Genomic DNA, 17,253 nt, shown 5'->3' on the forward strand with positions numbered 1-17,253 from the left:
TGTAAAATTTCAGGTCATTCGGACGTCGTTTGGTCGGGTTTTTTTTTTATCAAAAGTGTATTTAGGAAGTTTTTGGAAATTTAGGCTTGAATTCGATGAGTTTTGAGTAATTTGATGTTGTTTGAGGTGTTTTGATGATTGGAACAAGTTTGAATGATGTTATGGGTTATGTTGGTAGGTTTGGTTGAGGTCCCGAGGGCTTCGGGTGAGTTTCGGATGGTCAATCGGACCATTTCGTGCCTTAAAAGATAGCAGAAAGTTGCAGGTTTCAGTTGCAGGTATTTTGTTCATTGCGATCGCATAGGTGCTATTGCGATCGCGTAGAAGCTTTTGGGGGCAGTCCACTTTTGTTCAATGCGTTCGCCTAGGATGTGTTGCGATCGCATAGTTGTAAGGAAATTTATTGACTGTGATTGCATGAAATTTGTTGCGTTCGCATAGGGTTAATTTTGGGAGTTGAGTTTTTGTGCTTCGCGATCGCGAAGATTTTCCCGCGATCACATAGAAGAAAATTAGACCTGGGCAGTAAGTTTTTAAACATTTCATCCGCGAGTCTTAGCCATTTTTCCACCATAGCTGAGTATTTTGAGAGCTCTTTGAGGGAAATTGAAGAGGGATTCAAAGAGAAGTGATTGGAGGTAAGTTCTACGAACCAAAAACGTGATTTTATTGTGTAATTAACCTAGAAATTCATGGAAATCTAGCTAAAATGGAAGAACTAGGGCTTGGGATTTTGAGATTTTAAATTGGGATTTGAAGGGCCATTTGAGGTCGGATTTGAGAGTTTTCGATATGAATGAACTCGTTGAAGGATAAAGAACCCGTTGATGTAAAAATTTGTGAGTTTCGAGAAGTGGGCCCGGGGCTCGGGTTTTGCTAATTTCGAGATTTTTGAGATTTTTCGATTGTTTTCGCTTGGGTTTTGTTCCCTTAGCCTATTGTGACGTATTCATTCTGATTTTGGTTAGATTCGACGCGTGTGGAGGCCGATTCGACAGGCAAAGGCATCGCGAGCTAGAGATTTAGCCGTTTCGAGGTGAGTAATGATGTTAAATGATGTCCTGAGGGTTTGAAACCCCGGATTTGCGCATCGTAGTGCTATATTGAGGTGACTTGCACGCCGGATAGCGAGCGTGCGGTAGAGCACCGTTGGGGATTGTGGCTTGGTCCGTCCCGATTGATGAATTTACCGCGTATTTGATTAAAACTTGTTTGTTATCATCATGAGTTGGGCTGATTGCCATATTTGGGCTTCGTGCCAACTGTTTGAACCCTCCGAGAATTTTTATCACTATTTCCTCACTGTGTTGACTTGTTACTTGAACTCAGTCCTGTTGATATCTACCGTTTTACAAACTCAGCCACTTTTACTCGGATTTGAAACTTAAATGATATTTCTAAATGATGTTTTGGGCTGAGAACTACTGTTTTGCTACTGCCCGAGGGGCTTATGATGATTTTCGGACTGAGTGAGGTCGAGGGCCATATGTGAGGATATGCTGAGTGATATGAGGCCGAGGGCCGAGATACTTTTATATGCCACGAGGTGGCTTGAGTGTTGTGAGGCCGAGTGCCGAGAGATGATGCCACGAGGTGGCTTGATGTAGCGCTTGTGCCGTAAGGGGCCCCTCCGGAGTCTGCACACCCACAGTGAGCGCGGGTACCCATTTGATCTGAGAGTGAGCCCGAGGGGCTGACACTATACTGAGAGTGAGCCCGAGGGGCTAATACTGTGCCGAGTGATTTATATTGTGCCCGAGGGGCGTATTTCTATTTGTTATTTACCTGTCAAATTACCTGTTTTACTTGTTAAAAAGGGATTTTACTTGATTACTTCATTGATTTACTGTTCAAAGTGACTTTACTGCTTCTGTATAGATTACTTTATGTTTTCACGTGTTTTCTTACTTTCAGCCATTATTTATATTTATTACTCACTGGGTCGGAGTACTCACATTACTCCCTGCACCGTGTGTGCAGATTCAGGCATAGCAGGTCCCCCTCCCGAGTGTTGACTCGTCCTAGCTCAGGCGGATCTTCGAGGAGACTTTAGGTAGCTGCTGGCGTTTCGCAGCCTGAAGCTCCTCTCTATCTATAACTTTACTTTCCATTCTAGCATTGAGACTCTGTAGTTACATTTGAGAGAATTGTTATCTTAGACGCTCGTGGCTTGTGACACCCCGGTTTGGGCTATGTCGGGATGGTTTCCCCTTACTGTTATCTATGTTTCCGCGAATTTATTACTATTAAGTTATACTTTAAACCATTTTATGATCATTAATTGTTTTGAAAGGTGTATTTTATTGGTCCGGCTGGCTTTGTCTTCACGAGAGGCGCCATCACGACTGGGTTCGGGGCTAGGGTCGTGACACTATGATCATTCAAGATGAAAGCCAACAGGTTGTTAATGCTAATGCTGTGACAGACAAACTTGATCCTTTGGTTATGCAAGCAGGGCGAGGCCAAGGATTCAAAGGCAAAAAAACAATATTTGTACTGCAATTACTGTAAGATGAAAGGCCACACTAAAGGAAATTGCTATAAGATCGAAGGTTATCCATCTGATTTCAAGCAAAGGAAGAAGTTTGGTGCTGGTAGTTATGAAGGTTGGAAGCCTCCTGGGGGTGGATCTCATGAAGGATGGAGGAAGGAACCCTTAGCTACTGCTAATAATGCAGATGTAGCATCGGTCTATCAGAATGATGGAGAAAATCACAAGGCAGCAGGACACAAGGGATTGTTCTTTACACCTGAACAATACAATCAAATCCTGAGTTTGCTGAACAAAGATTCTGGAGATCATCAAGCTAAAATGGTAGGTATTGTCACTTGTCTAATGTCTAATTTCAAATAACAAAGGGAATGGATTGTAGACTCGGGAGCTACTCACCATATCACCTCTAGTTTAGATCTGTTGAATGAAAGTAAACACACTATCAAAACAAGTACAGACAGGGTTCATTTACCACTAGGAGGACAAACAAATTGTTGGTAGTGCAAAACTGTTCAAAGGGGAGACCATTAGCAATGTGCTTTACGTTCTGACTTTAAGTTCAACTTACTGTCAGTGTCAAAACTAACCAAACAATTGTCCTATTTAGTACAATTTTTTCCTAATTTTGCTGTATTTCAGGACCTTTACAGTTGCAGGGTGAAGGGGATTGGTAGAGAGAATGAAGGATTATATGTGCTGAGAAGTGATTCAGATGATGATGAACTAGTTAAAGGAATAAAGGTAGTACAAGCAGTAGAGAGTGCAGGAAGGGACAACTTGTGCCATATGAGGCCGAGACATCCTTCATGTTAACTATGAAGAATATAGTAGAGCTCCATGACAGTATTAGTAATAGTGTACAGAATAAATGCCATATATGTCCTTTCGCAAAACAAACTAGATTGTAGTTTCCACTCAGTTCTTCTAGAGCTGAAGCTCCTTTTCATCTTGTACACATGGATCTTGGGGACCTGATAAAGTTCCTACGGTTGATAGAAAGCATTACTTTCTCACTATTGTGGATGATCACACTAGATATACATGGATCTATTTGTTGCAGCTAAAATTTGAAGTAATTGTAGTGTTAAAACAGTATGTGGCAATGATAAAAAGCCAATTTAACACTATGATCAAGGTATTGAGGTCAGATAATGGAACTGAGTTTTTCAACTCACAATGCACTGAATTGTCCACTAAACTAGGGATCATTCATCAAAGTAGTTGTCCCTACACTCCACAATAGAATGGTATCATAGAGAGGAAACATAGACACATCTTTGATACTTCTAGAGCCTTAAGATTTCAATCATCCATTCCTTTAAGATATTGGGGCATGTGTGTAAAGGCAACAATGTACTTGATAAACAGGCTGCCCTCCACTATTTTATTAGGTAGCATACCATATGAACAATTGTATCACAAAATGGCCAAGCTAAGTCACCTTAGAATACTAGGTTGCCTTTGCTATGCAACTAACTTAGTCAAGGGAGATAAGTTTGTACAAAGGGCTAAACCTGCAGTATTACTTGGTTTTTCAGAAACACAGAAGGGTTACATCTTGCTGGACCTAGCTTCTAGGCACTTCTTTGTCAACAGGGATGTGACTTTTAGAGAAGCAAATTTTCCATTCAGAACACAGGTTTCTTCAGGATACACAACTCCTCCTGATTCTATTTTCCCAGATGCCATCTTGCTCCATCCTTTGCTAGATACACCTGTTGCATCAGACATGGCTGGTCCATCAGAAGTGAGAGAAGATGAGGCTGCTTGTGCCCAGGATAACACAGTTCCTAATTCACAATGTCAGGATAATGAGACCCCTGAAGTTGAGAACTCCATTCCAGAAGACACAAATGCCACTGAGGAAAATGAAGACATCTCTGAAGCAGATAATACTACATCTAATACTAGTGCTGAGAAGAATGAACACATTCCACTTGCTGCTGATCCTATTGCAGATAACATTCCATCTACTCGTATAATGTGCCTACCGAGACAGAAGCACAAAAATCAATCAGGCAAGGCGAACAACCTATATGGATGAAGGACTATGTCACCAAGACCAAACCCAAGTCACATGGTAGCTTGTATCCTTTGTCAATTACTTGTCCTATGTAGGCACCTCTGTTAAATATCAAAGTTATCTTACAAGTTTTTCTTCCTTGGTTGAACCACAGAACTTCAGAGAAGCTACCAAAGACCTCAAGCGGATTGAGGCAATGAAACAAGAAATCACAGCACTCGAAGAAAACAAAACTTGGGAGATAGTTGATTTGCCTAAAGGGAAAAACACTGTGGGATCAAAGTGGGTATACAAGATCAAGTTTAAGGCAGATGGGACAAAAAAGAGGTTTTAGGAAAGATTAGTTGCTAAAGGCTACATTCAAAAGGAAGGGTTGGATTATCATCATACTTTCTCTCCTGTGGCAAAAATGGTTAAAGTGAGATCCATCATAGCACTAGCAGCATCAAAGAGCTGGGAATTATTCCAAATGGATGTCTATGCAAGGAGAACTATGTGATGAGGTATACATGGAGATGCCAGAAGTCTTTAGAAGTCAGTGAGAGAAAAAGGTATGCAGATTGCGCAAGTCCTTATATGGACTCAAGCAGGCATCTAGGCAGTGTAACATTAAGTTGACTGAAGCCTTGATAAGTGCAGGTTTCATTCAAAGCAATCATGACTACTCTCTATTCACCATGAGAAACGGTGAGGGTGTGGTGATCATTTTAGTCTATGTAGATGATCTGCTTATCACAAGAAGTAGTAAAGAGCTTGTGAGTGTTGCTAAGAGTATACTACATGATAAGTTCAATGTCAAGGACCTAGGGGAGCTTAAGTACTTCCTAGGCATAGAAGTCCTAGGGGAGCCTGTGCTTGAATTTATTTCAGAAATGGGACTCAGTGGATCAAAACAATATCCAACACCATTGGAAACAAACCAGAAATTGACTACAATGGAATATGATAAGGCAGTAAGTACAACAAATGATCTTCCATTGTAGGATGTTTGTGCTTATCAAAGGTTACTAGGTAAGTTGCTATATGTGACTATCACCAGACCTGATATTAGCTATACAGTGCTGACACTCAGTCAATTTATGCAAGTGCCTAAACATCACATTGGGAAGTTGCCATCAGAGTGGTGAAGTATCTCAAGAATGCACCTGGTTTAGGTGTGTTTATGAAGGCAGAACCAACGCAACATCTTACTTGTTGGCGTGACTCTGACTGGGCTGCTTGTCCTAACACTAGAAGATCTGTGATTGGTTACGTTGTCAAGTTTGGTGAATCCTTGGTGTCTTGGAAGTCTAAGAAGCAGCAAATTGTCTCAAGAAGCTCTGCAGAGGCAGAATATAGAAGCATGACATCTATTGTGGCTGAAGTAACATGGTTACTTGGCTTATTTCAGGAATTGGGAGTTGTCATTACACAGCCTATCGTGGTTCACAGTGACAGTAAGGCTGCTATACAAATTGCTGCAAATCCAATCTTCCATGAACGTACTAAGCACATCGAAATTGATTGCTACTTTATTCGAGATAAATTCAAGAAATGAGTCATACGCACTACCTTCATTGGCACTAAAGATCAACTAGCTGATTTATTGACGAAGGAGCTTAGTAAAGTGCAACACTTTCATTTAATGGGCAAGATGGGAGTGCTCAACATTTTACACCCTCCATCTTGAGGGGGAGTATTGATATGTATGTGTGTGTAACAACAATTTTACGTGGCAACATTAGTTTAGTTAGTTAGAATACTAATATTATGTCCAGCTGTAGCTTAGCTGTCACTAATTAGTTAGTGGAGTCAATTCTATGTATGGACTTTAGCTTTCAGTTAATATACAGACTATCATTTCCCCAATTCTGTTTCTTCTCTCTTATCTCATTTCGCACCAGTCAATTCCATTAGAGAAGCTTCAAGCTTCATCTATTAAGCTCGTATTTCAGCGAACAAAAATAATGGAGTTCGAGTAAACTCGTAAAATCTAGCTCTACCACTCCCTGAGTCGAACTCTTATTCTATCTCTTTTGTGATGTTGCTTGAAAAAATAAAAGCAGTTGGTTAGGCAGTACAAGTAGTACGTTTTTGAAGGAATCATAATTCAGGAGGAGTTGCCAGTACAATTCTATTACGAAAGCGGGGTGCGCCCTTAGTTTTACATCAAAACCGTTAGCGCCGAAGTTTTTCCTATGCCTATCTATGTTGGACAATTTGAGTTGCAACAACGTGCATATTTTCGATTTGTTTTTCAGTTTAGAAAATTTTCTTTGAGCTGTCCACACGCTTGCTATATAAAAACTTGTTGACCCTTACTACTTTTCCCTCCGTTTTAATTTAAAGGACATATTTTTGTTATTATTCTATTCAAAAAAGAATGTAACATTTCTATATTTAGAAATTATATAAATAATTTGAATTTACAATTTTCATTTTATTATTTACTCTTAATAAAAAGTTTTTATAGCCACATAAATATCGTGATCCCACAAAACTTTTGCCCCTTAAACTTTTAGAATCACATGTTTCAAAAGTTTTCTTTCTTTTTTTCTCTTAAATTTTGTACATACGATCTAAATTAAAACGAAGGTACTTTTTTTCCTAACTTTATAAACCTTTTTGTCAACTTGGCTGGTTTTACATCCAAAGATGAAATTCAGTTTTCAACAGTTTTGTGGATTGATTGTGTATAATTGCAATATCATTAAGTTGGTTCTAACTCATTACTCATTCTCTTCTAATGGTATAAATATTTCAGAGCCATTATATATCTTCTAGAATACGCATTTGCAAGTGTTAGCGGTGTTTCTAATAAATGACTGCTAAAGAGGGGAAAAAACTTGAGATTAGTGGAAATGTCAAACGATAAATAATAGCAAGAGGGACTTCCATGATTGTTACAAATGTAATACAGTTTAAACAAAATGGACAACTCCATAGTCCATACTAGAAATACAGTTTTACACAATTGAGCAAGATTACAAAAGTCAATTCTCCTAAACCGAAAAATGAAATATGCAACAATTTAAAAATGACATTAATTAATAGCATTCGTTGCAATTGAGTTATGGTCACTGTTGGACTGACTGTGTGACCAAAAAGAGTTACACTTTTTGTTAAACTAATTGATAAGAAAATAGAGGATAAATCCTAGCCAAGGATAATTAACTCTAGATCAAAACACATTGAATAAGAGAATAAGATATAGTCAAGCTCATGAACTTTTAAGATCTAAAAGAGATATGGAACATAAATGACATGCTTACATTCTCGATGTACTATTCTGTAATGTAAGAAAAAAGAAGGAAAAGAAGGAATGTCATTCACAACTGCGGAATCTATCTTTATCGATTTGAGAAAGATGATTACAAAGATTCGCATCCAAGAGCTAGACCTTGGCTTTATTTTCTTCATAGACCTTTTCCGGCCCTTCTCTCTCTTTTTCCTGTAGCGGAGATACCTCTTCCTTGTTCTCTCCCTTCCTATATATATTATAAACATTCCCTTTTATACAACGGTCCTTAGCTAGAACACCCTAATATGCTGATTGTACCTTAGGTCGTTTCCCTTTAAGTGTCACGACATATACTTTGCCTTACAAACTTTCTGATAGTTCGATCTCGGCAGTGGCCGAGATACTCATCGTTATGATGCCTAATGGATATAACCACGGCTTAGTCGGCCCTTTGCCATCCCTTTCAGCACTAATCTACGTATGGTCAGATTTGACCCATATAGTTAGTCCCTCCGCCTGCTGGGGTCGCCTCTTGGCGAGCACGATGGGCGAACTCTGTCGATCCGAAAATTGGGAGAAATCTGAACGCTTTATGCGTGGGGCGGACACCTCATGGCGAGGTAGCGACGTGACGTTTCGAGAGTTGTGTTAGACCGTCACGTTAGTTCAGAATGTCATTAATATGTTTCATGCATCATTATGGCACATATTTTCTATGCGTTGCATCGTTTCCCGTGCCCTTTCCATTTTCTAACTAGCGGCGCTTGGTTTTCCCGCTCAGGGCATTTATATCCCTATAAATAGGGGAGAGCCTCTCATTTGAATGTTACACTTCTTAATTTCTCGAGAGAAATTTTTGTAACTTTTCTTCTTCAGCTTCTCATACTTCTGTCTGTTAGGATTTGTTGTGAATACCACCTTTTTCTTTCACCATTCTCATTTCTTTCAACCACAGAGAAGATGGCTAGTGGAGATTCCAACTCCGATGGAGCCATTGGTGCTCCGATGCCGGAAAATGTGCCCCTAATCGAAGAGGGAGAGGGTCCGGTGGAAGACGAGAATTTTCCGACGGTGGATGAGGTGGTTCCCCCTCCAGGGGAGGCGAGGACTGACTTCAATAGCCCCACCAGAGACGAGCCGACCGTTCTTTCTACGATGGATGCTGCGGTACTCATGGTGTTCAAAGTCAAATGGGGGATCCCCGATCACATTGAACTGGTTCCGGCGGACCAGGATATAGTGCACATACACCATCTGGGCTACTGCGCATTTTATGCGTATCCCTTTGTCATCAGGTACACGCTTCCTCTTCCTTCCCTGGTGGCGGATTTCTACCACTTCTATGAGGTGTGTCTGGCTCAACTCTCTCCATACGCGTACAAGCTTTTCCTTATGCTCATCAAGTACGCGGAGCTCGCCGACCGTGAAATCTCCCTAGAGCACATGCTACACCTTTTTGCCCTATTTTCTTAGGGGTACAATGATTCACATGCGTCACCGAGGAGCCAAGAGTTTGGTGGTGAAGATGGATGATAAGGCAAACCACCGCTTTTGGCAGAGCTTCTTCTACGTCCGAACAGAGCACGTCGTGTCAAACCCGGCGGGGTTTCCTGAGACGTGGAACTTTGCCCGTAGGCCTTCTTTTCTTCTTACTTCACCCATTTTTTCTTAAAAGGGTTGTCGGTTGTCCCTCTTTAATGACCTCATTGAGGGTTTGTTTTTGTTTTTGTAGCTGAGAGGGTGCCTCCTCCGCAAGTTGCCGACACTCGCGAATGGGTGAGTGCAATTCTACCTCGTATGATGGGGATCCGTGAATGGGCGCCCTTTTATGAGAGGTTTGGGCGTAAACCTTCCACTAGTGAGTCGGCTTATTTTGGCTTTATCTGCTTTATTTCTTTCTTCGTCCTTTTTCTTTATTTTATCTTTATTTGAACCAATTTCTTGTTGACAAGTCGGAGAGGAGTGAGAAGGGCGAGGGCTCCTCCCCTCGCATTCCGTCAACCGGCTCCTCTACCCGGCCCGCACCAAGAGCAACTGCGGGCGAGGGTGTACAGGGTTTGGTTGCTCGCCAGACCGCATCTGTGGCCGAAACTGTTTGTTCGGAGGTTGCTCCTCGGTCGGAGACTCCAGTCCTCGGAGTTCGTTCAACGGGTGAACCTTCTCGCGTCGATGGCGGAGAGGCCTTATCGAAGAGGCAAAGGATAATGTTGGAAGGGGCTTCTTTAGCTGAGACGCCCTCGAGTGGTGACCTTGTTTTGACGGTGCCCGAAGCTGGCGGTGGTGCTAGCCTGGGTGAGGAGGCGATGCCTATTGCAAGCTTTCAAGAGGCTATTGTGGCGGGGGGACGGGGTTACGAGGCTGCCGCTACAGTTCTGAGCGGCCCATCATCGTCTCTATCGGGTCGCACTCCATCTTCGACCGGTGAGAGATTGAAAGGCATCGTGGTGGATGACTATGAATCCGATTCTGACATTGATCCCGAGGACATAAGGATGTTCGAGGGGGCTTTACTAGGGTCGACGTAAGGGTGGAGAGCCCTTCTCGCATACTCGAAATTCCATCGGATTTTGACCTGTTGGAGGACACAGTGGAGTTGGTGCCTCAATTCGACCTTCTGTGTTCCGCCGCTGGAAGTGAGTCTCTTCGGGAGCTCAATGATTCCGCTTTGTCACGTGGCGTGGCCGGGATGGCCTTGAGGGTGAGTTTCCTTTTGCCATTTTTCTTTGTTTTGTGCTATTTTGCCTTCGCTGATTCCTACCCTCTTTTTTTTAGACTTACATGCTGGAGATCGAGAGTGCTCGTAGGGTCGAGACAAGGGCCGAAGTTTTTCTAAAAATGGTCACGAAGTATTTCCGGTATCGCAACAAATGCCGTGAGATGCACGCGCAACTCAGGGCGGGCGGTAATGCTCAATCCGTTAGGGAGGAGTTGGAGAAAAGGGACGAGGAACTTCCGCAGATGTAGCGAGCTCGAGGAGTTGCTTCACGCCAAGAACAAGGAGCTTGAAGTGGGCAAAGGGGTTGCGACGGAGTGTGAGACCTTCAGGCGAAGGTGCTGTCTTTACGAGCCGAGCTTGAACAAAATGCCACCAGAGTCGCCGACCTAAGCGCAGAATGGACGGAGAAAATGGCTGGGCTAGAAAAGAAGGTGGCCGAGTTGGAGAGAGCTGAGAGGGCCGAGTGTCGGCTTTGGCGAGGGAGGAGGCACTAGAAGACACTATTTGCGTCCTCAGATCCGATCAGGAGTTTGAGAGGGCGATGACTACACTGAGGGAGGCGCAGCTCGAGGAACGGATTGGTGAACTTGATCGGGAGGCTTCGACCCTGGGAGATCGAGTTGGGTCCCTTGAGGTCGAGAAGGCGCAGCTGTTGGCTCAGGCTCCCCCTCAAGAATTTGCCTCTGCTATTGTCCCCGCCGTTTGTATAAGCTATGGGTCCATGCTGAGGCCCAACGAGATATACACAAGGGCTTGTGGGAGGCGGGGAGTGTTCGTGAGGCGGCTTTTGGAGATGCTCGGGCGAAGGCACGCGAGGCTCGTCTTGCCTGCGGCTACGACCTTGCGACACCGAAGGCCGGTGAGTGTGCTGAGATTGAAGATGGGCTTCCTTCGGATGACGATGATGCCGGGGAGAACGGCGGTGCAGATGATGCCGAGTAAATTTTTTTTGTAGCTTTTGTACTTAGTTTCTTTGTGTTCTTTTGTTGTTTGTTTTCATCTTTTTCTTGGGGGCCCGCTTTTGGCCCTTTGTAAGGTGCAACTGTTGCGCATGTACATCTTCTGAATAAAATAGTCGTTTTGCCTTGTGTTACATATCTTTTGACTTTCTTTCTTCCTCTTTTTTTTTTGAAAAAGGTCTTCGGACTTCCCCGTAATGAGTCCCTGATTTTTAATTGGTAACTCGAATACGGTTTTATTTTGCTCGATTCGAGCGAGAATGAAGTCAGACTTGCCAGCTTGGGCAAGGTCAGTTTTGACTTATAAATTCGAGTGAGGTCGAAGTCTGATTTGGCAACTTGGGCGAAGTCAGTTTTGACTTATACATTCGAGCGAGGTCGAAGTCTGATTTGGCAACTTGGGCGAAGTCAATTTTGACTTGTAAACTCGTATATTACTTCTGCCTGGCGATGGCCAGGGGTCGTAAGGGTGTAAATTCGAGCGAGGTCGAAATGTGGCTCGTTATGAATTTGAACGAGGTCGAATTTCATCCACTTGGTTATGGCCGGGGGCCGTAAGCGTGCAAATTCAAGCGAGGTCGAATTATGGCCCATTACGAATTCGAACGAGGTCGAATTTCATTTTCACTCGGCGATGACCGAGGGCCGTAAGGGTGCAAATTCGAGCGAGGTCGAATTGTGGCCCGTTATGAATTCGAACGAGGTCGAATTCCATTTTCACTTGGCGATGGCCGGGTTTCGAAGGACGGTGAGATTGGTCCATTGCATTATTTTTATTGGAGAACATTAATCATTACCGCATTGCTTATGCGTGCGACGGGTGAGTCCTGGTTTGTTTAATTTTGCTTTCATTGGAGAGAATTGCGCGTCGTTGCATGGTTCGTATGCGTCGGTGGAGTCCCAGTTTATTTGGTCCCTTCATTGCTCGGTCTGGAGAGGCCGTTGACGGGACGAGCAAAAAACTTATTGCTTGGGATACTGGGCACCCTAGGACCATCAATTCAAACGACGTTCGGACGTGGTTTGTAATATTTAGTCGACCGAATTGGCGTAGGATTGTCATGGTGAGTAATATTTAGTCGGTCGAATTGGCGTAATATTTAGTCGGCCGTTAGGGCGAGCTTTTCGAGTTCATGTTTTGCCTGTGTTGAAGAGATTATGTACTCCATGGGATTACTGCCCAGTCCCAGGTTATGGATATTGTTTCTTAACAATGTCGGCTTGTTCTGAGCCGTTTCTGTCACTCATAGTATGGTATGGTGCGGAGGGTTTTGCTTAGTGCGTTCAGTGGTGTTTGTTCCTTGTTCACGCACTCGTGAGAATACTTGTGTTCCTATCCCAATCCGAAAAGAAAATGACAATTAAACCCAAACGAAATTGCCAGTTACCTTGACCTGGTAAGTCGGCTAGGGGGAGGGGCGTTGTAAGGCGACCCGTTTCATCACGTACTCGAATGGTGGTTTCAGATCTGGCAGCCGCGTGTGGCTTCGCCGTTAGTCGCGTCTAGGCTTCTTATGGGCTGAACTTACCTTGCCCGTTGGGATCTTGAGCCCGAGTCCCGGTCCAATCCCGTCCAAGATTTGCGCAAACAATAAGGGAAACGTGTTATACTCCGTACATAAATTACACCGTGCATACGGGTACAAAAATAAAGCAGGACAAGCTGGTTATTTCAAAGAATCATACAGTAGGCCATCGTCCCTTCCAAGAGGTGGTAGTACACCGTTAATACGGCAAATAGGGTTTCAGACGTGCTAAGTGCATAGTGGTCATAATCCCACTTTGAGTACTCAAACGACGTGCCAAACCCATCGCTACAGGCGGGGCGTGAGTTTCATATAGATACCATAATTTCGATTTCATGTAGAGATCTGACCCTAATTGGTTTGGCTATTTCCAAAAGCTTGCCTACAACTTTCTCAAGTTGGTATTTATACTGAGAGGGTGAGGCTACGACAACCGGGATGTGAAACTCTAATTAGTTTTAGATCTAGAGGGAACTAAGATTTTGGCTAAAAAATCCCCACAGACGGCACCAAATTGTTTGACCAAAAAGAGTTAAGCTTTTTGTTAAACTAATTGATAAGAAAATAGAGGATAAATCCTAGCCAAGGATAACTAACTCTAGATCAAAACACATTGAATAAGAGAATAAGATGTAGTCAAGCTCATGAACTTTTAAGATCTAAAAGAGATATGGAACATAAATGACATGCTTACATTTTCGCTGTATTGTTCTGTAATGTAAGAAAAAAGAAGGAAAAGAAGGAATGTCATTCACAGCTGCGGAATCTATCTTTATCGATTTGAGAAAGATGATTACAAAGATTCGCATCAAAGAGCTAGACCTTGGCTTTATTTTCTTCATAGACCTTTTCCGGCCCTTCTCTCTCTTTTTCCTGTAGCGGAGATACCTCTTCCTTGTTCTCTCCCTTCCTATATATATTATAAACATTCCCTTTTATACAACGGTCCTTAGCTAGAACACCCTAATATGCTGATTGTACCTTAGGTCGTTTCCCTTTAAGTGTCACGACATATACTTTGCCTTACAAACTTTCTGATAGTTCGATCTCGGCAGTGGCCGAGATACTCATGCCTAGTGGATACAACCACGGCTTAGTCGGCTCCTTGCCATCCCTTTCAGCACTAATCTAATATGGTCAGATTTTGACTCATACACTGACATCATCGAAACTCCATAAATCCATCGAGCCACCGCCCACGGCGGCCTCCGCAGCTGGATTCACCGTCGCCGCCATTGATTGCCCGTCAACATATGGTATTTCATAGAACTTCATCAATGACTCGTAAGCCATCAACTCTTCAGTCAGTTTCTCCACTTCGTTCTCTGCTTTTTGCTCCTCACTTCCATTATAAACAGACCCAGATGAATTTTTATAAGCTAATGGATATTCCATAACAGGTTCAGCGTTTTGATTTTCGAGCGAGTAGAAGCTGCCATTACTGTTATTTGACTCATGATTATAAGAAGTATCATAGCATTCGTAAGCAGTACTGTAATTGTCGTCCTCGTTAGGGAAATTAGCTTTGGCTTTTTTTCCTCTGATTTTACGAGCTTCTTTGTCATAAGCTCTAGCAGCTTCTTCTGCAGTGCTAAAAGTACCTAACCAGACCCTTATACCTTTTCTTGGGTCACGAATTTCAGCAGCCCATTTACCCCATGGACGCTGTCGGATTCCCCTGTAAAGATTCTTCCTTTGCCGTTTCTTGATATTCTGGATCTGCTCATTACCTGTTTGTAGAAATGCATCAATGATCACATTAAAAATGAATCAGCAAAAAAAAAACACGCATAAGCTCAGGTTTAATTAATTATTTAATTACCTTTAGAGGGTTGAGCTCGTTTTGGAGTGGAAGTAACATTTTGAGTGGACACTCTGGAGTTTATTGGCTTAGTGAATGAAGAGCTTGGCCAGAAATCTGCAGAATTTGGCCATAAGTCAGTGGATGACGGGCGGCGGTCACGGCGGGGAATGAGATCAGCAAGAATTGCACCACCACACATTTTTTTGTGTGTAATTGCTCTTTCTTTATAGTAGAAGAAAGAAAAGATGGAACCGAAAGATAAAAAAAGATTTTGATGAATTTACAAAAGTTCGGTTTTTTCTATAGTGTCAAGCAAGAGAGAAATGTCTAAAGAAGTTTTGGTTTGGGTGTGTGACAAGAATAGGAGGGATAAGACCTATTTGTAGTGAGAGAGAGAGGGACTGTAGCTTGTGGTTGGTGACAGCTCTTAGTGGTGAACTTTCATGCCGTGTACGGTGTACCTTTCCTTTGGGTTCTTTGTATTCTTTTCACCTTTATACTACCTAGGACCTACTTATTTGGATTTACTTTGGTGAACAAGTTGGTCAAAGATACCCAAGGTTAAGAAAAAACAAAGTTGAGAAAAATAATCCACATATAAAATAATTTCGGTATTGTTATAAAACAATAGAAAAAAGAATATTGTAGAGAAAAGTAGAGAGAGCTGATTCTTATTGATTTGGAGTCAATTATAATGGAATAGACCTCTCTATTTATAGGGAAAAAGTGACTTAGCCACCAAGTAACAAACCCTAAAATCTCTATAAAATATAGACATTCACCATAAATAAAATAGTATTTATAACACTTCCCCTTGAGTGTCTATTCAAAAGATAATATGCCTCGCTAAAACCTTAACTAAAATAAAACCTAGTGGGAAAAATTCTAGTGAAGGAAAAAGAGTACACATGTTTAGAAATACGCATTTTGGTTGCCTCATTAAAAACCTTGCAAGAAAAACCCAGTGGGACAAATAAGGGAAAAAGAGCACAACGCGTATTAACTCCCCCTGATGAGAGTATCAATTCACATCCTTGAGCCTTCACAACCCAATCTTGTGCACCATTTTCAAAAAATCATTGGCAGAGATTTGATAAACAAATCAACCATATTAACTTAAATGAATATGTTGAACCTTGAAATCATCATTCTTGATAGATATGTAATGTCTTCATATAATGTCGTGGAATAGCCTTTTCAATATCTCCATAGAGATATTTTCGCAATCACATTATCATGCTCATAGATATATGTCACGACCCGGATTTCCCACCATGGGGAGTCGTGATGGCGCCTACTGTTGGAGCTAGGCAAGCCAAACATTTAAATATTTTCGGATAACAACATAACAATAATAAAATGCCGAGCCTTTAAATAAATGCGGAAGTCTTTTAAAACATAAATAACTGAAAACCCAAAATGCAGTAGTCTAATATTTCACTACCGAAGAGTTGAGTCGCTATCTCACGAACTACTAAAGAGTGCTACAAATAAGTCTAAATAGAAAAATACATAATGTCTGTCTCGGTACAATGAAAACAAACAGAAAGTATGGAAAGGGACTTCGGCCTGCGAACGTCAGCTAGGCTACCTCGTAAGTCCCTGGACTGAAGAGGGCTTCCGATCAACTACTGCTGTGGTCCAAGAGCTGCTCCGGTACCGTAATCTGTGCAAAAAGCACAGAAGTGTAGCATCAGCACAACCGACCCCATGTGCTGGTAAGTGCCTGGCCTAACCCCGGCGAAGTAGTGACGAGGCTAGACAGGACTACCAAGTCAACCTGTGCAGATATTTATATACAAGTACTACAAAAAAATAACAGCGGAAAGTAATAATTAAGACTGGGAGGGGAGCATACTTTTGGGAATAACAGATAAAATAGAACGGTAGGAACAAATAAGGAAAACTACAACCAAATCTTTTCTAACACAGAATACGTGGTCGGCGTGCCACACGATCCCATTTCATGATATATAAGTGGTCGGCGTGCCACACGATCCCATTTCATAATATATAAGTGGTCGGCGTGCCACACGATCCCATTTCATAATATATAAGTGGTCGGCGTGCCACACGATCCCATTTCATAATATAATATATATATATATATAATGATTTCCCGGCAAGGGAAACAAGTATCAATTCAACCATCCCGGCAAGGGAGAATACAAATAAACAGTTAATTCCCGGCAAGGGAGCTACAACAATCACTTACTCGTCCCAGCAAGGGAGTAATTACATCTCTTCCTCTTTCGTCCATTTCTTACGTCCTAATCATGTCATAATTCGAGCCAACGCTCCAAGGAGTTTACAAATCATATTTTCTCTTCATATTGTTCACATTATATCGAATCCATCAATTAAACAAGGAAGAGTCACCACAGAATCCCACATAAGCACAAGTAAGGACTCACAGTCATGCTAGACACCGGTGTATAGATGCTCGTCACCATGCCTATACACCGTACTCAACATTTAGCAATTAGAAAATAATACTCTAATCCTATTCCC

The 17,253-nt window shown here is 42.2% G+C and overlaps 1 protein-coding gene across 1 annotated transcript; it reads right to left on the reverse strand.

The window, feature by feature from the left end:
• Window positions 13,570-15,160, reverse strand: LOC109226955 (ethylene-responsive transcription factor ERF071-like). Its single transcript, XM_019391906.1, has 2 exons — window positions 14,761-15,160; window positions 13,570-14,668 (listed from the first exon to the last, which is right to left on the reverse strand). Exons 1-2 carry the CDS (start codon window positions 14,939-14,941, stop codon window positions 14,088-14,090), a joined length of 762 nt encoding a protein of 253 aa, XP_019247451.1. The 5' UTR covers window positions 14,942-15,160; the 3' UTR covers window positions 13,570-14,087.

Source organism: Nicotiana attenuata, chromosome 1 (genome assembly GCF_001879085.1).
Source record: "Nicotiana attenuata strain UT chromosome 1, NIATTr2, whole genome shotgun sequence".
NCBI classification, from domain to species: domain Eukaryota; kingdom Viridiplantae; phylum Streptophyta; class Magnoliopsida; order Solanales; family Solanaceae; genus Nicotiana; species Nicotiana attenuata.

What these genes read in the sequence shown, in the direction of transcription:
- LOC109226955 (XM_019391906.1), bottom strand. Translation starts at nt 14,941, where the DNA reads ATGTGTGGTGGTGCAATTCTTGCTGATCTCATTCCCCGCCGTGACCGC. An exon ending in ACGAGCTCAACCCTCTAAAG is followed by an intron (nt 14,669 to 14,760) that starts GTAATTAAATAA and finishes TTCTACAAACAG; the next exon opens with GTAATGAGCAGATCCAGAAT.